This window comes from Panthera tigris, chromosome X (genome assembly GCF_018350195.1).
Source record: "Panthera tigris isolate Pti1 chromosome X, P.tigris_Pti1_mat1.1, whole genome shotgun sequence".
In the NCBI taxonomy this organism is placed as follows: domain Eukaryota; kingdom Metazoa; phylum Chordata; class Mammalia; order Carnivora; family Felidae; genus Panthera; species Panthera tigris.
The window spans coordinates 112,045,787-112,068,051 of NC_056677.1; the positions used below are offsets into that span (position 1 = coordinate 112,045,787).

At 44.5% G+C, this 22,265-nt stretch overlaps 1 protein-coding gene across 1 annotated transcript in view; it reads left to right on the forward strand.

Moving 5' to 3' along the window:
- The window catches only part of ADGRG4 (adhesion G protein-coupled receptor G4), an 89,286-nt gene that overhangs the window by 17,494 nt on the left and 49,527 nt on the right, over nucleotides 1-22,265 (forward strand). Inside the window, 8 exon segments of the mRNA XM_042973976.1 lie at nucleotides 1,417-7,083; nucleotides 8,171-8,265; nucleotides 10,272-10,336; nucleotides 11,473-11,504; nucleotides 13,097-13,157; nucleotides 14,097-14,260; nucleotides 15,710-15,842; nucleotides 17,585-17,703. Of these exon segments, the coding sequence (XP_042829910.1) occupies nucleotides 1,417-7,083; nucleotides 8,171-8,265; nucleotides 10,272-10,336; nucleotides 11,473-11,504; nucleotides 13,097-13,157; nucleotides 14,097-14,260; nucleotides 15,710-15,842; nucleotides 17,585-17,703 (6,336 nt within the window).

Below are 22,265 nucleotides of genomic sequence, written 5' to 3' on the forward strand. Positions count from 1 at the left end.
CCGACCGAGCCACCCAGGCACATCTTATTTATTTATTTTTAAAGTAGGCTTCACGCCCAGTGCAAAACCCAACACGGGACTTGAACTCACGACCCTAAGATCAAGACCTGAGCTGAGATCAAGAGTTGGACACTTAACTGACTGAGCCACCCAGGCGCCCCAAATTGTTCACTTTATTATACACTGTACTATTATTTTTTATTGTTTTCAGTGTTTTGTTTAAGAATGTTATATTTTTGTCTAAAAACATTTCAGTAATATAAGACTTTTCTAATGTAAGTGTGAGCGCTTTGAGGGAAGGAATCATGCTGTGAGAGCTATATACTTCTTTCTCACACGACCCAGAATAGCATTCATAATACTTGTTAAATTTAATTCACTTGAATCGAGATAAAATCTAGGCCCCGGTGGTCTTCAAAGTGAGGTACACAATTCTAGGGGGGCACACAGACAGTACATCAGAGTGCAGGAAGAAGATATTATAAAACTTCTATTTCTATTTATTTTTATCATATCCTTTTGACATTTCTATTTTTGTGTATGCTTGTAATGTACATAATACAAATTTACTATATATATGTACATACACTATTGACAAATATGTGTGTGTGTGTGTGTGTGTGTGTGTGTGTGTGGTGCATGTTCAAGAAGTTTAAGCTTGAGGTTCCAGATGAAAACATCTTTAATCTATAGAGCTTAGAAGAGTAATAGAAATTTGACCAAGTCTGAAACTTTCCTTTATGGCAGTTAAATTTCTTTTTGAGCACTTACCGTGTGCCAGGTGCTATACGAAGTGTTTTATATGCATTAGCTCAGTTCTCAAAAACAATTTTATAAGGTAGGTGTTATTTTTTTCACATTAGAGAGGAGGAAATTGCAGCACAGAGAGGTTAGGCAATTAGTTCAGGGTTACATAATGAAAAATGATGGCACCAGGATTTAAAACTACATCTATTTGAATCCAAAGCTGTCCCTCCTTTTGGGAAGACTTTTAACTACACAGTACAACTTCTTTGATAGATACGGGACTATTCAAGTTACCTATTTCTTCTTAAGTGAGCCTTGATCACTTGTGTCTTTCAAGAAATTGGTGCATTTCCCAGCGCTAAACCTCTTAATCAGTACGTGACTCTAGCATTCATCCCTCCTTTAGCGGTGCCTCCAATTTTTAATGGAGACACTATGAAATGGATGTCCTTCTACTTGTTACTTAACCAGGGCATTTTGAGAACAATATAGAGATTTCAGAAAGTAGAAAATTATCTTAAGAAAAACCAAGTAGTCAAGTGGTTTGATTATATCAGATATTTATCTCCTCTTAAAAATACAAGAAAAAATTATAGAGCTCTTTCTAACAGAATTGTCTCTGATTTCCAAAGCCGAATCCAAAGTAACACATGCTTTCTCATTTTTCAGTTGTTTATGAAAATATAACAACTCAAGAAATGAGTACGACTCTTTCTCAACAAGTAGATGTGACAACTCCATCCCAAGTTACTGGACTAAAACCGCAAGAGACAGTATATTCTTCTACAATGATGTTTAAAAGCATGCCTGTATTTGCAACCGATTATGCAACCGTATCATATTCCAATACAACGTCTCTACTTCTGGAAACAGTGACTGCCCCCAAATTATTAAAGACATCCGTAGCGGGGACTGCTAGATTCACGGCAGACAGTTTGTCAACTTCAGCAGCCATCACTCTGCCTACCAAGGGTACCTCCACAGGCACTACCACCAATTCCATGAAAATGACTAAATCCCCATCTTCAGAGAGCACCGGGACAACAAAAATGGCTGAAGCCATTGCTACCGAGACATTTCCTCAAACTGCAGCTACTAATTTTCCGTACACATCTGGATTTACCAAGGATTCAATTAGACCCAAAACTTCAGTGACTGGATCTCAGTCGGCCATTATGAAGACAACATCCGTATTCTCATCTGTTGAGTCAACACCCATATCTGCAACATCTCGGCCCAAGCAGAAATCCACAGGTATTGAGGCACTTGCTATCTTCACAGCTAGCCAGGAGTTTCTTACATCTACAGATGCTGGAACAGTGGCTCGGTCCACGGTGGAACAGACTTCGGCTACAGCTACTCATGTTGGGACTGTATCCGCATTCCCACCCGGGTCTGTGCTCATCTCCACAGTTGCTCCAGTGCATTCTGTATTTCCTAGAAATCAGACAGCATCGACACTGGCAATAACTGACACAGAAATAACATCTACAGTTCATTCAAAACCACTCCCGACGAGGCCCGTTGAGATGATGCCTGTGCTAAGAACAGCTGAGGCAGAATTGACATCTGTAGATTTCCAGGATGTCTCTTCACCCAGAATGGAGGATACGATATCTACTTTCATACCAGAAAAGGCCTCTTCTATGGCCCTTTCTTTCAGGACATCCTCTCCATTCACCGGAGCTCAGGATACACAGACAGTTCGTGATGCTGAGACTACACGTCCAGCCTCGACTCCTGGAGTCACACCTGCCACCACGGTGGCTGAAACGGTGCTCCCCCCGACAACAGCTGGGCCGACACATACCCAGAATACACCCACAGATGGTGGAAACATGCCCTCTTTGAATTCTACTAGATCAGCTTCCACAGCCAAGGCATATGAGTCTGGTCCCACATCCATAACTGATGGTGGTGCCCAACTACTCTCCACCGGTGAAGCCACTTGGGCTTCCAGGCCAGACCAGACCCTGCTGACACCGGCATTCCATGGGAGTGCTTCTAATGCAGAACATTCGTCCACAACTAGTCCTATTGGTATCCCACCGGAAGCACCCTCAGAGAGTGAGGCTACCCCTGTCGCTGATGCTATTATTACCGCTGATGGTACTACAGACAGATACACGACAGCTCTATCCAACTCGACAGCTTCGTGGTTGTTTGCTAACTTCTCCACAGTCTCAAGACCCGCGTCTGTAACCACACTGCCTGAGTTTAAACTTACCACCTTCCTACTAAAAACTACCCCTATGTCTACGGCAGCTGGAAGTGAGGTTCTTTCAACGCCAAGGGAGACGGTTGCTCCCCCAGTAGATGCATCTACCGTTGCCGACACTGACCCCAATTTTTCTACCGAGGAGAGCGCTTCTGAGACCAGCCTAACAGAGACAAGTGGTACGAGTGCATGTGGAGGGACAACGGCCCCCGTAGCAGAGTCTGCAAAAACACAAAGATATGAGGCTACTGTGACAAGGAAAGAAACGGCTGCCCATTGTCTTGAGGGAAGATCGGCTATAGCAGCGACAACTGAGCGTTCTCCAGCCGCAACAACGCTGGAAGCGACGGATGAATCTGCACAAAGGCTAACAGCTTCTGTCGCCATCTCCCCTTTTCCCGATACAGAAAAGTTGACTACCCCATTGGAGAATAGAACTGCAACTACTGAGGGGAGAGGCAGTTGGCTTTCTACAAAATCGATGAAAACCACACCTAAGAGTTCATATGATGGAGCCACAGAAATCTTTAATCCCACCCACACCTACACAGCACTTTGGACTTCAGAGGCTCCGCCTGAGGGGAATCCGACCCCATCTCCCAGTTCTGGGAGCGCACAGACATCCCCTGATCCCTTGGGCGCTTCCACCAGAAGGATTTTGGGGACCAGTTTTGCCACTATCCCTACAGACACGACAGCTATGTCCTTGCCTGCTGGCATCTTGCCTCCGCAGCCTACGGCTACCCATTCCTCAGCAACCCCTGTGCCATCAGCTCCTGCGACCACAGCATCAGTGTCACCTTTGGGTCAGACTGCTTCGGCAACCAGCCACGGCATGCCTACACACAGACGCTCGATTCACGCCACTTCCGAAGCCACAGTGACCTCCGTCAGTAAAACACCCGCGACAGTCCTCTCTCTGACAGAACGTCCAGTCCCCTCGTGGAGACCTCCCACTCCCGTGGCAACTAAGGCTGAGACCACCCATCGCCTCACCTCGGCTGACACAGTAACCCCATTTACAGCCACTCTTGTCTGCTCTAAGTCTGTCTCTGACAACATTCCTGTCGCGTCCTCCACCCGTGTGATCTCAACTCGGTTTACACCGGTGACGACCCGACCTGTATCTCAAGCGGAGGAGACTTCCACCCACGCTCTCAGCTTTCCGCACACTCTCGGCAGTAGTGGGGATGTTGTTAGCTTGGCGACCAGCACCACAGAAACCTCTGTTGTTGATGAGACCATGTCCCCAGACACCTCTGCCCCTAAGGCTAGTACTTCGGTAGATGATCACGTTTCTCAATCTTCAGCGCATCTTGGAAACACACCGGTCCCCACCCTGTTAGTGACCGACGTTTCTACCTTGCCTTCTGACAAAGAGCAGATGACCACATCCCTGGGAAACACCTCTAGAACTATGGAGGTGACAGAAATGTCCCCAGCAGAGAATCCTTTTATTTCAGACTCCCAGAGTACTTCATCCTTGGAAATGACAGATACAGGAGCTGCTGAGAGCACAGCAATTTCCACCCATCAAACACGTTCACCTTCAGACTTCCCACTTGCAACCCCACCTGACGGGATGTCAGCTTCACCTCCCGCTTCTGGGAGTATACAGACTACATCTACCTCTCTCTCAAGCCACACAGGAGATGCTCACATTCCAGAAATGTCTACCGTCACTTCCGGGACAACCAGAGTATCGGATCCTGTAGACATCAACACATCTCTTTCAAACTTGCTTCCCCCTAAGACTCAAACGGAGCTGACTTCAGGCGCCTCTCCCATTTCTGAAAGCACACAGACCTCCCCTGACTTCCTGTCTCTTTCTACAACTGGACCATCTGGTGCCACTTTTACACTCGTCTCTGCTGATGGGGTCACTACAGCCCTTTCTGCTCCAAATGTACCAACGGTACTTCTTGGGAAAACCTCTATGGCAACGTCCATTCCTATCTACCAGATGTCCTCACTGCCAGTTGGCGTCACTGCCTTTGCCTCCAAGAGAGTTTCTGAAACTCCCACAACACTAGTAACTAACTCTTCTAAAACAACACACCCAGATTGCCCGAAGAGTCCCTCCACAGCCACTTCTGCGCCTATGTCTGAGATGTCCTCAATGTCAGTGAGTGGCTCTGCTTTCTCACCTCCAGCTGCCTCTTTTGACACTTCCGCAGCAGCCGGGTCATTCTCTTCATTATTGTCTTCATTCATGACCGTACCGGCATCTACACTGGATGTCGCACCTAGGCCTGCTTCAAAAAGCACGCTGTTTTCCTCTGCTTTCATTACTTCAGAAGTGACAGAGGTGTCCTCCAGGATCACACCTACATCCTCTTCCTCTCCGACAGAGTCAACTTTTCCCTCCGTGAAAACCATCCCAACCACTATCATGGCGGGGATAGCACCTCCATCCGTAGGCACCACTGCCTCCTCTCTACTCAGTTCTAGGAACACGGAAGCGATTTCTTCCATTCCAAAGACCACATTTTCACCCTTTCTAGCAACAACCCATCAGTCATCACAAAATGAGACGGCAACTCTGGGCATATTACCTGGGACTACCAAGGACTCCCTGTCTCCCGTAAGCAGTAGTACAGTAACAGCTCTCACAAATACTTCTTCTGGAGCTGATGCCCTGGAAAGTGTGTTTTCATCTACTCCGTCAGGTCATCCCCATACTTCCTCGAGTATTCAGGTGTCCCCGTCTTTGACTAGCTTTAAGAGCACTCCTGGACACACAAAAAGGGTCAAAGCCACCACTTACCTTTCTTCAGATACAGAGAAGAAGACTTCCTGGTCAGAAAATACTTCAACAGCTGAACCAGCAAAAGGTGCCACATCCGTGAAGACCCCTGTTTCGTACTCTCCGTGGACTCCATCCATTGCAACTCCACCCTCTTTGACATCACTTCTTTTTTCACCTCATCGTACAGAAGCCAAATTCTCCACTCCAAAGACTTTTCTTCCTCTTACATCCCAAATGGTTGAATTTCCAGTTCTGGGAACAAGAACCACACCTAGTAACACCCAACCTCTGCTTATGACTTCCTGGGACGCACCCACAGCTAAAGGTTCTCAATTTCCAATGTTTACCAGTACTCATGTACCTACACCCCACAAGATGGAAACGGAGATTCCATACCTTGTTCCTGGATCTTTGTCAACATTCGCAGCCCCTCAGACTGGTCTTATATCTGGAGATGTTATGGCAAAGCCATCAATTTCCATGTCAGGATTTCTTCCCACCTTGGGGATGTCTGACAGCCCTTCATCGATATCTTCAAGATCTATCCCTATCACTTTGGCTGATATTAAGCACACGTTTGAGAAAACAGCGACATCCGTAACTCTTGGGACCACACTCCCATCGAATCATTCTGGTGCTACTTCAGGATCCATACTTTCAAAGGCTACTAGTTCACCCACGCTGGCTTGGATTTTATCCACTCTCCCTTCGGGTTCTCCACTGTCAACTGTATCCAGTACTCCTCACATTGTAACTTCTTCTACAGTAAAGCTGTCAGAGTCCACATCTCTGACTTCTGACGGGACATTGACACGCTCGTTCACTAACTTTACAACACCATCCTTTGCTACTGTACGCACCGCACTCACGGAAACCACCCCTACACCTGCAGTGGGCAGCATCAGCACTGGCTTCCCAACTTCTCTCCCTGTGTCTGTTAAACTCACAGATAACAGCCTATACGTTTCCAAATCCCCTGAGGCATCTTCCAGAACCACTGCGACTGCCAACTCCAAGACTGTGTCTCAACCTCTACCCTCTAGCAAAATGAGTGGCTCACCTCCCGCGACTGACCACACCCGATCTATTAGTTCCATGCTTCTGCCCAGCCACGCCGTGACATCTGCCTGGAGCGGAATCCCAGCTGTATCAGCATCCTCTACACTGGACTCCCTTCCAGATATAACTGCCAATACGTCTACTGCTACTGGAGGCTCACTTCCACTCACATCCACTGGAGTAACACCCCTTCCTCCAGCAACTGTGCCTTCACTACTCTCTTCCTCTCCTGAGACAATCTGGCTAGACTCCACACCTTCTTTTAGGTCTATGGAAACCTCGACTTCACTTGTTGCCACTGAGTCCACAGGTCTGTTCTAGAATATGTGCAGCGTATCGCTGACAGAATGCATGGGCACTGGGTCATGTGTCCTCTAAGGTGGCCGTTCCCTGAAGGCAGAAAAGGATAAAGAAGGGTACAGGTGTTTCTGCCCTCCTTCAGACAGTGGGTGCGGGGGGCAGCTGGCTGGCTCGGTCGGTAGAGCACGTGACTCTTGATCTCAGGGTTGTGAGTTCGAACCCCACACTGGGTGTGGAAATTACTATAAAAAGACAGTGGGTACATGGTACCTTGTCCAAACAGAATTCTCTAGCCATCTCGCTTACCTTTGCTTTATTGAAATATAGTGCAAATGTATCTTTTCATTCGGTAGGACCTCTCTAAGCACGCTTTCCATCCATTCTGTTCCTGATACTCTGTCTCTGCCAATGTGAACATCGATCAGGAACTTCACCTTCTCCCAGTGTAGAATTATATGGCCTTAGGTCTGACATGATGACTGCAAACCATCCAATTCCAGGAGATATTCTAGCCTGCCTTTTTAAATTCCTCTTATATAGGCCTCAGCTTCTCCACTCTCCACCTCCAGCCGGCTTGGAATGCTTATCTATGGCCAGGGAGTATTTGGCTTCCATATCATGCAAATCTGGAATGTCCCTTCAACTTTTAACGCTCAAAAATTGAAATTTGAAAGGACAGACAAGAGAAAGAGGGATACAGAGACAAATCTGAAGTAGAAAGAAAAGTATAGGGAGAAATAAATATTTTCTCGGTGCAAATGATCTTGTGAGATAATGTTCAGCTTGACCATTAAATGGACTGGAAATGTGTTGGCTACAGAAAATTGAGGATTTCGAGGATTTGCAGAGTGTCCATCAACTGTATAGCAATCGGGAAACTGCCGAAATAATTAAAACAAAAATGTGATGGTACATCTGTTTTGCTTTTGGATATGGAGCCCAAGTGTTGGCTCTTGACCTTGGAGTTAAATTAAGCAAAATTTAAGAACGAGACTTCATTGTTGGTCTCTCTAAAATGACAAGCAATGTTGACCAAATTTATGGAAGTTAAATTTCTTGAGCTAAATGAGTGAAATTAATCTCGTTTTTAATTACAGTCTCCTTCTACAATATTGAAATGAGTTTCTCTGTCTTTGATGAAGACCCAAGGATCCCGGTTATCAGTGTTGTCAAAGAATTTGCAGAAAATTGGGTAAAATAATCTTTTAAATATTTATGGTACATATAAAATCTGTGAATATATGTATGTGCATATATATACGATGGACGGAGTAGCTTAAAAGTAGGCTTTAACTTCTTTCTACCCATAATACATTTCACAGCTAATTGGTTTTGATTTTTTGCTGCAAATTTATCTACTGTGTGAGTAACACTGTAAGGACGTACGGTGTCAATGCTGAAAGCTTTTATGGGATGTCATTATTTTAATTTGTTTAGAACTTTCCCTTCGCCGACACAAATTCTGGGCTTCTGCCAAATTTTCCTAATTGGAGAAAGCGGGGAGGCAGCGATAACAAAGCCTATGCTATTGTATTTAAATATGTTTATTTTCTGCAGTTTTATTTTTTCTCTCCTACACGATGTTTTCTTTATCCTCACATTTTTTTCTGAAAATAAAAGTAATACATTCTCTCTGTAAAAACAAATCCAGAGACTGAAATCCGAGCCCCAGAAAGTAAATGTCTTCCTCATACTGCTTGTATTGAATCTTCTTAACAGTCTGGGGTATATTCATTGAGGGTTTTTTTTTTTTCTCCCTATACCCGTGGTAACACTGATGCATGTATGTTCTTTTACAAAAATAATTGGAACCATACAATTATCCTATTCTGCAGCTTGCTTTTTCTCACTTAACCATATATCTTTGAGCATATTCATATTGCAAATGTACATCTACCTCATATGCTTTAACAGATACAAAGGATTTCACTGGATGGTTGTAATATAGTATTTTTTTTTTTGAATTCAGACACCCAGCGGTGGACATTTAGGTCACTTATATTTTTTTCTCTATTTGGAAACAATGCTGATGATATGCCCTTGCAATAAATTTGGGGGGCACTTGAGGTTTTCTAGAGGATAAATTCCCAGAGCTGGAATTGCTGGATCAAAGCACATGAACATTGAACATTAAAAAAAAATAAGTTTATTTATTTACTCTGAGACAGAGAGAGAGAGAGAGAGAGCGTGCTTAGAAGTGGGGAAGAAGCAGAGTGAGGGAGAGACAGCACACAAGTAGGAGAGGAAGAGAGAGAGAATCCCAAGCAGGCCCGGTACTGACAGCACAGAGCTCGATGCAGGCCTGCAACTCACAAACGGTCAGGTCATGACCTGAGTCAAAATCAAGAGTCGGTTAACCGACTGAGCCCCGCTTGGGCCCCACATTTCACATTCTAACATAAAGCTAGGTGGCCTCCCAGACAGGCGATATCCATTTGCACCCCACCAACAGTAAATGATCATGTCTGTTTCCTCTCTTTCCCCATCAGCATTTCTTTTGCCGTGTGTATAGCATGATTGTAAGTGCTTGAAAATGGGCGCGTGTATTTGTCTCTTAGGGCCGCCATAACAAAATACAAGGCACTGGGGGGCTTACACAACAGACATTTCTTCTCTCACAGTTCCGAAGGCTGGAAGTCCAAGATCAAGGCGCCTGGAGGGTGGGTTTCTTCAGAGGACTCTCTCCTTGGCTTCCAGAGGGCCACCTTCTCACTGTGTCCTCCCATAGCCTTTCCTGCGTGTGCGCGCGCACACACACATGCGCACACGCACGCGCACGCGCGCGGCAGGTACAGAGAGAGAGCGAGAGAGAGAGAGAGAGAGAGAGAGAGAGAGACACACACACACACACACGCACACACACACATATCTGGTGTCTCTCTTCTTCCAGGGACTGCCAGTCCTACCAGATTAAGGCTCCACCTTCTGACTATATTGAGCCTTCATTGCCTCCTTAAAGGGCCTACACCCAAATATAGTCACATGAGGGAGTTAGGACTTCAACGTATCGATTGGAGGGGACGCTATTCAGCCCCTGGCAGTAGGTAAAATGTAAATTGAAGAACTGAGTGGAGCAGATGGAAATGTTGATCTCACTGGAATAATAAATGCAGCTTAATGATGACATTGTCTCAGGTAACTTCCCTGGCTTGATAGAGGAGTGGGAATACTAAAATCGATCTGTTTTGTCTCTTACAGTTGAATTCTATATTTCAGGACAGTGAATTTGCTGTTGCTAATCTGGCCATTCAAATTAAAAGCAGGTATGGGGGTATCATCTATTGTGGGTCGAAGGCAGTTTGGGGGCATTCTGGGTATGTTCCTATCCCGGGGGCGGGGGAGGGCGGATTTCATTTTGTTTTTTTCCGTCTGAGATTTAGGGTCGGCATTTTGAGTTACATCTTCCCTTCTGAGTGTAGGTTCTCTTTGGAATACGAGAAAAATGTGTATTATCACTGTAGGGTGTAAAGCCAATGAGAGAACAAAACAGAGGAATATAAATCAGGGAAACAGTGGAATTAGATTCAGTTGCCTTTAATGTCCCTTTTGGCTTTAAAATGCTCTGTGACTTTGAGGGGAAAAATCATGCCTTAAACGGATGAAAGGCTAGGGATGGCCAATGCATGAAGATTTATAAGACTCTTTCTTTTCTGATTAACGCACTTTCAGGAGGTAGAATATTCCAAAGGGAACCTGAAATGTGTAAGGCGAGGAGTGCTGACTAGTCTAAGACTTGCCTGGGGTGCAGATTTGGGGAGGTGATGACAGTGCAATGGGCAGGTGCTGAGAAGTATCGAGGAGCCGAGATCAAAGAGAAAACCCGCCTTTCCCCACCCTCTCCAATACCTGGTTTGCAGCTTATTTTCTACATACTCCTAGATTTGGGGCCATACGTTTATTAAGAGAACGGGATTCTACTCTACGTGCTGTTTTACACCTTTCTTTTCTTGCTTCAAAATACATCATGTACATCTTAGCGGGCCAACACATACAGATTTAGCTTCTTCATTTTAATGACTGCATGGGATCCTTTTGCATGGGTGTGCAATGGTGTATTTATCCGATTACCTAGTGATGGACATTTCAGTTATTTCCACTCTTGTACGTATATCTGTATGCACCCTTGTTGGTACTGTTATGGGACAGATTCCTGGGAGTGGGGTTGCTCAAAGACTTACCACCATTTGGGTACTCAGATAATGACCAAGCTCTTTTGAAGTGTCTCCTTAGAGCCCTAGTGTTTGAATTCCAAGCTGGGAGATTCTACTGTTCTGCCTCACAGTTGTCTTTCTCCTGAACTTGAGTCCTCATGTATTGGACACTATATTTCATTTACATGTGTGTGTGTGTGTGTATATATATATATATATATATATATATATATATGCTTTTGATACAGAGACACTTCTGAGGGAGAAATAACCATGGATCAAACTGCAGTAAGTAATTTTTCAAAATGACTTGTAACTCATCCTGTACCTGAGTAGATATAAGTAAATTAGTGCTTCTACCCAAGTGTATGTCAAGCAAAGCTCAATTATGGCCATTGAGGGTCAAATTACATTACTTTCTTTGGCATCTGCACAGCAACCCAGTTGGAAGACCATCCTCTGCTTTTCTGAACTCTCTGTGGGGCAGTTTTTTTGAGGTACCTTTTGTGTGGGCTATGGGAGCATGGAAGGACTTGGGGATTGTAAATAATAAATCTGCCTTTTATGTGTATAGGTTTGAAGTCAGAGTGTGACAAAACTACCTCCCATCCTCCTTGCCCCGATTCTCAGTACTTATCCCGGTGCCTCAAAATTTTACCACGTCAGACTCCAAAAGGATTAGTACGCAATGCAGCTCGTAAGGTTTTTAAACATGAGAGAAATATTTTGCTTATACAAAATAAAATCAAGCCTGCAGTGCCATCCAAATGATCTGCCGTCATTTATTTTTTAAACTTAAAAATTGTTTATTTTTGAGAAAGAGAGAGAGAGAGAGCAAGCACACGAGTGAACGGAGAAGAGCAGACAGGGAGAGAGAGAACCCCAAGCAGGCTCTGTGTTGTCAGTGCAGAGTCTGATGCGGGGCTCGAACCTTGAGATCATGAAACTGTGAGGTCATGACCTGAGCTGAAATCAAGAGTTGGATGCTTGGGGCACCTGGGTGGCTCAGCTGGTTAAGCATCTGACTTTGGCTCAGATCATGATCTCACGGTTCGTGGGTTCGAGCCCAGCATCATCTCTCCTCTCTCTCTGCTCCTCCCTGACTTGTGCTTTCTCTCAAAATAAATACATAAACTGGAAAAAAAAAAAAAGAAATACTTAAAAAAAAAAAGACACTTAATTGACTGAGCCACCCGGGGGCTTCCTATCTGTCATCATTTAAAATACTTTCTGTAAAGAACAGAGTCTGAATTTTTTAATTTAATAGATAACATAACCTAAGTGAAATTGCTCTCAAATAATAGGTGTAAAAAGCCTTTTGGCGACACTGTGGTCCCCAGAGCAGGCTGCCTGGGTTAGAACCCCTGATCTTGCACTTCCTGAATGGGAGACCTTGGACAACCTAATTGAATGCTCTGTGCCTCAGTTTCCTCATCTGTAAAATGGGGATAACCATACTACCATTCCCCACAGGGATGTTTTGGAATGGGATGATTCATGTAAAGTGCTTAGCACAGGACATAGTAAATGCTTGGTAGTGTTTACCCTTGTCATCACCATGTCAGGATCTAGATCCGGAAGTCTCAGCTTCTGCTCCCGGTGCTGTGATTCATCAGCTGTGTGACACTGGGCAGATCACTTACCTTCTCTGAGACCTAGCTTTCTCATCTAGAAAATGGGGTGACTTTCCCTGCGTTGTCCACACCACAGGGATGATACGAGGACTAGATGCATTGACTTTTTTGAGACTGATTTGCAAATGGCAATGGGTTACATAAATGTAAAGCATAATGATGATTGCTGTTGTCAATAAGCCCTGTGCTCGATTGTAACATCTGTGTAAAGATTTCGGAGACAATGTACTTTTCTTTTGCATTATTTTGAAACAGAGGGAAGGGCAAGGAATGGCTACAATTTCCTATGTACCATACAGGTAAGAACTGAGTTTATTCGTAGCTGGTACATTTAGTTCTGATTTTCCTTCCATTTAATTCTGTATTTGCAGCCTCTGGGTCGGAGTTGTCAGAAGGAGATCAAAGTACCCGGTGGTTATTTTACAGATGCTGTAATTGGGCTCTTGCCTTCATGAAATAAGTTGTTTCGGTTGATCATGGCACAGCCTAGCAAAGAGCCTGCTGCCTCTTTGTAGTGAAAAGAAAATGGGGTCCAAAGTGGTCATAATTTGGAGATGGGGGAATAAAGCGTTTGTTGCCGTCAAGAAAAGTCCACAGAATACTCAGCAGGGAAGTGGAACATACTAGGTATTTGTGACCTTGGCCAAGTCTCAGTTCCCTCATCTGTGGAATGGGGCTAATAGTAGCACTATTCGTGAGGCCATTGTGAAGATAACATGAGTAGCAAGACCAGGGGAGCAAGAGTGCTGCAAATGTTAGCTACTATCATTATCATTATCTCCATTATTACTATTGCAGAAATAGGCCTTCCGCACAACACATCTTTACAGACTAATTGAGCGTGTGCCATTTGCCTCATTGCAGTAATGATGGATAAATTGGAGACCAGAAGGATAAAAGGTTTTCTCCCGAGTAATAAATCCCGAGTACTCCCTCTTCTCTATTAATTAGCACAAACTCCCAGCGAACGCATGGCTAGTTGATTTTAATAGAATGCGAATGTTTCTGACTGTTCTTTTGCAAATGGGCTTTGAGTTGTTTATTTGGCAGACGAGAAAATTTATCAGAAGATTTCGATGGGCCGTCTTCCATCATGTCTTAAGGCTTGCCACTTGACGTAAAATGTTGGGTGTTTATGGGCTCTCAATTAAACCACCTGTGTAAAATCTCAGCGCCGCGGGCCAAGTTGTACCCTGTTGACATAACTGCGACATTGTTCTTTTGTCTCTGCTTTTTAGCTGTGTTTGTCAGGTCATCCTAAAAGCCAACTCTTCTTTAGCAGCCAGCGAATTGATTAGCAGGATCGAAAGGAAAATACATGGCAACCTCACACATGGAAACTTCACGCAAGGTCAACTGATGTTGTTAGTTGCATCGGAACACATTGCAGTGGAAAAACTAGGTAATTTGGGGTGGGGGGTATTCCATATGCATCCATTCCCCTTATTATATTCCCCATATATATATATATATATATATATATATATATAATTTATTGTCCACTTGGTTTCTACACAACACCCAGTGCTCATCCCAACAGGTGCCCTCCTCGATGCCCATCAGCCACTTTCCTCTCATTCCCCTTATTATAAAGCTCATAATGCACGCATAGGAAGACGTCCTGAGTTCTGAAGGGGAGAGGAGTTGTCTTCACGTCCCTTTCCTCATCCACAGTGCTCACTCACCCTGAGAATATTTCTGCCTGTAAGAGCTTATAAACAATACAGGGGGACTACCGGAGACCATTGGTCAGCTCTGGACATCAGCAGTGGCCTGTCCATCAACGGAGCGGGAGAATTGTCTTTCTTGCATAAATACCCGGAGGGTGGGGGAGCTTCCTCGTCCCACACTAGAGCTGCCCGATAGATGCTTGCTGATTTATTGATTGATATAGCCAGGCTGTTCATCTTGGAAAGTGATCTGGGAACAGTCGGGCCTTTCTCTCATGGGCATTTCTTCCCTTACTCCCTGCCATTGCTGCTATAGCTCTCTTACTTTTCCCCAGTGGACTGCGGCAAAATAGATAGTGGGCTAACCCGGATACCACACATCCGTGTTAGAACACACAGTCCTCGGCGACAAACTAATCAGGTAGCAGAGGGCGGGCTGTGGTCCCAAGTAACAGATGAGTGGCAGGCAGAGAAGGGTAGAAGCCACAGGCAGAGCTTACAGGAGACTGGGATGGCCGGACCATTCTGTCAACACACGAGGGGGAAGATTTCTGGAACCAGGGTCATGAGCCCAGTGGGTGGTCAGTGAAAACAGGGGACTGACCACGCACACTTAGCCTGGGTCACTTCTCCCTTAACGTGACCACACTTGGCAGCAAAACCTTGCCCTCAGCATCGATATCAGAGCAGGGCTCCCGTGTCTAATACTGGTGACGGTCGGTACGTGGAGTTGACTAAAACCAAATCCACCCCAGAACCCCTGAAGAAGGGAGGAAGCATCCAGAAGGAGAAGTCAGTCTTTAGTCTCCCATCATTGACAGTGGGTACCTCTGAAGGAGGGCAACCGGCAGGTGAGGGCTTGTGGTTTTTGTGTGGGTGGCTTGAACTATTAGTCAATGCAAATGTAACACTTTTAAACACCAAGACAAAAAGCTGTCCTGTCAATTTGTGCTTTTAATGAAAAGGGCTAAATGTGAGGTTTTGCTGGGAGGCTTAATTTAAGAAAGGGCTGCATTTCACATATTTTCCGTGAAGCCTGCTTTAAAGGGCCTGGTAGAAAAAGTTTCCTCTTTTATTTGCTGGTGTTTACAGGCAGGATAATAATGATGGGTCACAATGGCTGTTCATGATTCTTCTAAGTGCCTTTTGCCCTTTAAAATGTGCATACATTTTCTCTGTAGAGCCTGGAAGGTGTGAAGCCCAAGAAACAGTCTCTAAATACAAAGGGACCTATAAGTGGCTCTTAACCAACCCTACCGAGACAGCCCAAACTAGATGCATAAAGAATAGGGATGGAAACGCCACTAGAGTCTGGTATGTATTGGCCAAGTTCTAACTGCCAGTTCAGATACTCAAAGGTCCGCTTAACTGGGGCCACGCTTCTGAGCAGGCTCCCTCCCTCCCCTTCCACCCTCGTCTTGCCTTCTTTTACCCTTCGGACCTACTTAAGCACGCGCGTGCAACATAATCACATTCCAAAAGAATGTTCAAGAAGACAAAAGGGAAAACATCACCCATAATCCCACCATCGGAACACAGCTGTTTTTTAGGCTGGTGTGTTTTTTCATCTCGCTGTTCCCGGTGTGCCTTTAAGTTTTATGTAGCTTTTTTTGTAGTGGCAATCACCACCCTCCTATCAGCAATGTGATTTACCTTTTCACTCAATAGTTGATCAAACATTTTCTGTGGTTTACATTCTTCTTAATGACCATTTCGAAAAATTGCCTCCAAAGCTACCTCGTTGATGGGCCATAATAATTTACTAAATCACCCTCCTATTGTTGCCTTATCATTTTCCTCCTTTACATCATCAGCCCCTCTTCTCTGACTCTCTGCTGTTAATGGTTTATGCCATTAACTTAAGTAGGCAGCCCAGAAGGGCAGCAGGGTTTGACAGAGGCTTAAAAGCTTTTTTTTGGAAGGCAACATCTTAGACTGGGTCCTACTCTGTTCATACATCTAATCAGGTTATCAAATCATGCTGGTTTTGTGATCACAATCAGAGCTCACATGAAGCCTTTGCTTTCGGACTCCACCACCGCGACCCCCGTGCAGGTCCTTACCATTGTCCCTCAGCTACTATTAAAGCAGTCCCCTTGCCTTCCCCTGCTCTGGTTCCACATTGCCTCGGGTATTAAGTCTGAGCTCTTAAAGACAGTACTCAAGACCTGTGGGCTCCCCTTTTCTTTTCACCACGCATTCCAGCCAAGGACGGCCATTTGCCACTGTGGACTCGGGTGGGTGCCTTCTCAGGTCTCTTTCTCTGCTTGTGCTATTTTCTCTGCTTCGGGGCAGGGGGGCCCTCCTCCATGTCTGTCCTTTTAGCATCCAGCTCAGCTCAGAGCTTGCAGATAAGCTCTCCTCGCTTGGTGGTTTTGATAGAGTCCGTTTTGTCGATAGAGTTTTTCGTCTCACGACTTGCCTCCTAAACGTAGTTACATTTACAGACTCAAACCACCAAGTTACAACACGCTCCTGCCGGGACCAGACCCTGCTGTGTTTGTCTGCACTATCAGAGGTCCGAGAACACAGTGGGTGCTCAATAAATGTGTCCGCTCATTTGAAATGAACTGTATTGAATAGGGGAGGGTGGACGGTGGGGGCAAAGAGCGGCAGAGGGTGCCATACCAATTGCCTTTGGGGAATGATATGCTGAGACGGGGACAGATTCTAAACTGAATTTCCTTTTAAAATGGGGGTAAGAAAGGAAAGTGAGGGTAAGGAGCCACGTCCAGAGGGGCAAAAATCTGTGCCCCGGCTCTTGCTCTGCGGGACATTGCCATGCTTCATCTCAGACTCTCTTGCCTTTTTATACCTCCTGCATGGGGACCCTAGATTCGCTTGTTCCCCAAGAGCAAAGTTTTCTTCACTTTACAAACACTGGGCTCCTGCCTTTGCTATCTCAGCCAGCAGAGCCCAGTGTTTGTAAGTGGGAGTGGTCAAAAGGAAGAGGCACGCCAAAGATACACCGTGTTCCTTCTTTGTTTGCTTTAAGACTATTCTGGCCTCATCGTCCAACGAGAAAGCTCTTTGTCCCTCTCTCCTCTCTTTCTCAGCTCAATCAACGTGGAGACTGGCAAATCTCAGTGGGAAAAACCGAAGTTAAAACAGTGCAAACTGCTTCAAGGACTTCCTGATAAGATTGTGGATCTCGCTAACATTACTATAAGTGATGGTAAGACTGTTCTGTACACATTAGTGAAATAATGGAACCTCAGTTGGTCTGCTTGACCTGAGACCAGAGAGGGTGTAGGCTAGCCCCGTGTGGGAAAATCCACCTTACAACGATCCAATTTCAGAAACTAAGTAGTTCACGTTGGTAGAGGTGGGAGTGAGGTATGCTAAGCTAGGACTCTCAGTGGGTTTTTTTTGGCTTTATAGTGTTTTTTATTTTATAATTTGTAGCTAATTATTACTTTTCACTTTAAAATAGTTTTAAGGGGTGCCTGGGTAGCTCAGTCGGTTGAACGCCCGACTCTTGATTTCAGCTCAGGTCATGATCCCAGGGTCCTGGGATTGAGCCTTGCATCGGACTCTGGATTGGGGGCGCCGAGCCTGCTTGGGACCATCACTCTCCCTTTCTCTTTGCCCCTCCCCCACTTGTGCTCTCTCTCGAGCTCTCTCAAAATAAATAAATAAACTTAAAAAAGTTTTAATAGGTAATTCTTCACATAGTTCAATATTGCAAAAACAGAAAGGCTATACAGTGAAACATCTTCCCACTGCTGACCCCTGCCATTCAATAAATATCCACAGAGATGTTTTATGTATCTACAAGGAAAATTACACACACACACACACACACACACACACACACACACACACCATACATATGCATATATGTGTATATTCTCCCTCCCTCTTTGTACACAAAGTGGAGCATGCTATTTATGCTGTTCTCCGTATTGCTTTTTTCTCTTCACAATATATTGCAGAAATTTATTGTTTTGGTATTTGGAGAGCTTCCTCGTGCTTTTTATCACTGCATTATATTATACCGCATGCACGGGCCATAATTTATTTCTTTCACCTGTTTCCTATGGACGGGCATTTAAGCTGTCAATAACATTTTGTTTTTACGAAACTGTTGTAATGGATATTGTACATATGTCATTTTGCCTAAGTGGGATATACTTGAAAGATAAATTCCTAAAAGTAGAATTGCCGGGCTACTCATACTTTCGATGGTGTTAAAATGCTGTCTGTAATGGTTGCACCAGTTCGTACTCCCACTTGCAAGATGCGAAAGTGCCTGTCTTGGGGCACCTGGGTGGCTCAGTCAGTTGAGCGGCTGACTTCAGCTCAGGTCATGATCTCGCGGTTCGTGAGTTCGAGCCCCACACTACAGATCCTCTGTCCCCCTCTCCCTCTGCCCCTCCCCTGCTTGTGCTCTCTCAAAAATAAATAAACATTAATGGGGCGCCTGGGTGGCTCAATCGGTTAAGTGTGCGACTTCAGCTCAGGTCATGATCTCGCGTTTCGTGGGTTCCAGCCCCACGTCGGGCTCTGTGCTGACAGCTCAGAGCCTGGAGCCTATCTTCGGATTCTGTGTCTCCCTTTCTCTCTGCCCCTCCCTGGCTCAATCTCTGTCTTTCTCTCTTTCTCTGTCAAAAAAGAAAAAAATTAAAAAAAAAAAAAAAACAAAACCTTTTGAATCTCCAGTCATTTGATAAACAGAAATCGATATCTTGTAGTTGAAAAAAATTTTTATGAAGATATTCACATATAAAATTTTACACATTTAATGGGTACAATTCCATGGTTTTTAGCATATTCACTAGAGTGTGCAACAGTCACCGCTAGTTCCAGAACATTTTGATCATTCCAAAAAGAAACCCCACACACATTAGCAGTCATTCCCTTCCCTTCATCCTTGCAATGCCTGGAAACCTCTAATCTACATTCTTTCTTTTTTAAATTTTATTTTATTGTAATAAGAACGCTTAACATGAGATCTACCCTCTTGACAAAAAAATTTTTTTTAAGTAGGCTCCGTGCCCAGCGTGGAGCTCAATGTGGGGCTTGAACTCACGACCCTGAGATCAAGAGTTGGACACTTAACTGACCGGGACACCCAGGCAGTTCCCCCACTTGACAAATTCTTAAATGTATGGTATATTCCTACTGACTATGGGTACAATGTTGTGTAACAGATCTCCAGAACTTACTCGTCTTGCTTAACTGAAACTTTATGCCTGTTGATGAGCAACTCCCCATTTCCCCTCCCCCAGTCCCTGGCCACCACCATTCTACTCTGTGCTCTTGTGACTTCGACTATGTTAGATTCCCCCATATAAATGAGATCATGCTAGTGCCTGGGTGACTCCATCGGTTAAGCGTCTGACTTCTGCTCAGGTCATAATCTCGCGGTTCGTGGGTTCTAGCCCCGCGTCGGACTCTGTGCTGACAGCTCAGAGCCTGGAGCTTGCTTCCGACGCTGTGTCTCTGTCTCTCTCTGCCGTTCCCCCACTCACTCTCTCTCTCCAAAATAAGTAAACATTAAAAACATTAAAAAAGATAAATGAGCTCATGCAATATTTGCCATTCTGTGTCTGGCTTATTTCACTTAGCCTAATGTCTCCAGGTTTATTATCCGTGTTGTTGCAAATGACAGGATTTCCTTCTTTTTAAAGGTGAATATCATTCCTGTGTGTGTGTGTGTGTGTGTGTGTGACATTTTCTTTATCCATTCATCTCTAGATGGACACTTGTATTATTTTCATACCTTGACTATTGTGAATAATGTTGTAATGAACACGTTACTGTAGATATCTCTCTGAGATAGTGATTTTTGTTCCTTTGGATATACACACACAAGCGAGATGGCTGGATCATACGGTAGTTCTATTTTTAATTTGTGAGGAACCTCCATACTGTTTGCCATGGTGACTGTGCCAGTTTACATCCCCACCCACAGTGTACCAGGGTACCCTTTTCTCTACACCCTTGACGACACTTGTTGTCTCTTGATTTCTGATAATAGCTACCCTGACAGTTGTGACGTGATGTCTCAGTGTGGTTTTGCTTTCCATTTGTCTGATGATGATGGATGTTGAATGCCTTTTCATGTATCTATTGACCTTTTTTATGTCTTTTGAGAAGTGTCTATTTGAGTCCTTAGCCCATTTTTAATCAGGTTATTTGTTCACTATTGAGTTATAAAAAGTCTTTTTTTTAATTTATCTTTTAAGGTAGGCTCCATGCTCGCTGTGGGGCTTGAACTCGTGACCCTCAGATCAAGAGTCACATGCTCTACTGACTGAGCCAGCCAGGTACCCCATGAATTGTAGAAATTCTTTGTATATTTTGGAGATTAGCTCCTTATCAAATATGTGGTTTGCAGGTATTTTTTTTTCACCATTTGGTAGGTTGTCTTTTCATTCTGTTGATTATTTCTCTTGTTGTGAGAAACTTTTTATATGTTGTGGTCCCATGTGTTTATTTTTGTTTCTGTTGCCTGTGCTTCTGGTGCCACATCCATGGGATTGTTGCCAAGATCAATGTCATGAAGTTTTCCCGTTATGTTTTCTTCTAGGATTTTTTGAGTTTCAGCTCTTGCATTTAAGTCCTGAATCAGTATGAGTTGATTTTTGTGTACGATGTAATAGAAGGGCCAATTTCATTCTTTTGCATGTGAATTTTCAGTTTTCCCAGCACCGTTTGTAGACGAGATTATCCTTTCCTCCTGTGTGTTTTTTTTTCACTCTTGTTGAAGATCAGTTGATGGTATATGTGTGGATTTGTTTCTGGGCTCTCTATTCTGTTCCATTGGTTTATAGGTCTGCCTTTACACGGTACCGTGCTGTTTGATTACTGTAGCTTTGTATTATATTTTGATATCAAGGAGTGTAATGCCTTTGTTCTACTTTCTCAAGATTGATTTGGCTACTTGTGTGTGTGGAGGGGTTCCATATGAATTTTAGAATTTTTTTTCTATTTCTGTTAAAAAAAATACCATTGGCTCGCTAATTTAGTGAAGTCTTTGTTCCCTGCAGTATATACATCTGATGCTTCTCATTAGAAGATGCAGCCTTAGGCTTGTCCACATTCTCCGTGACTACCAGGGATGACTGGTTCTAGCTGGGTTGTGATTGTTTCTTTTTTTGGTAATGTTTGTCTATTTATTTATTTATTTAGAGAGACAGAGAGCAGGCAGGGGAGGGGCAGAGAGAGAGGGAAACAGAAAATCCCAAGCCGGCTCCGTAGGTGTCAGCACAAGAGCCCGACGCGGGCCTTGAACCCACACACCGTGCCATCCTGACCTGACCCGAAACCAAGAGTTTTTGTGGGATGATGACTGGGTCCTTCACAAAATGCTTCACCAGGGTTTCCCCTCTGGAGCGGGAGCTGTGCGTGTAATTGACGGGAAGGGGGACTTGTTGCTGGCATTCAGCTGTTGCCGCTGCCCGGCGTGGCTCTTCCACAGACCGGAGTCAGAAATATGGGAACCGCCAATGCTCGCTGCCTGTCAAATGCCACTCACGATGGCTCTTCTACCCAGGGACCACTCAGCTGCCTAACTCAATGGAGCCACACGGCAGAGCTGCGGGACATGGCCTCCCACCATACCGACCAAGTGTCCATAGATTTTGTTGATGAAATGCATCTCGATTTGTTGTGAGATCTCTCATCAATCTCCAGAGACCTGGAATGATGGTCTTGGCTAATTTTGACCAGCATAATAGACGTCGCTCTTGGTGAACTTTTCCCCTGCCTCTCCTTACGGTACTATTCTTA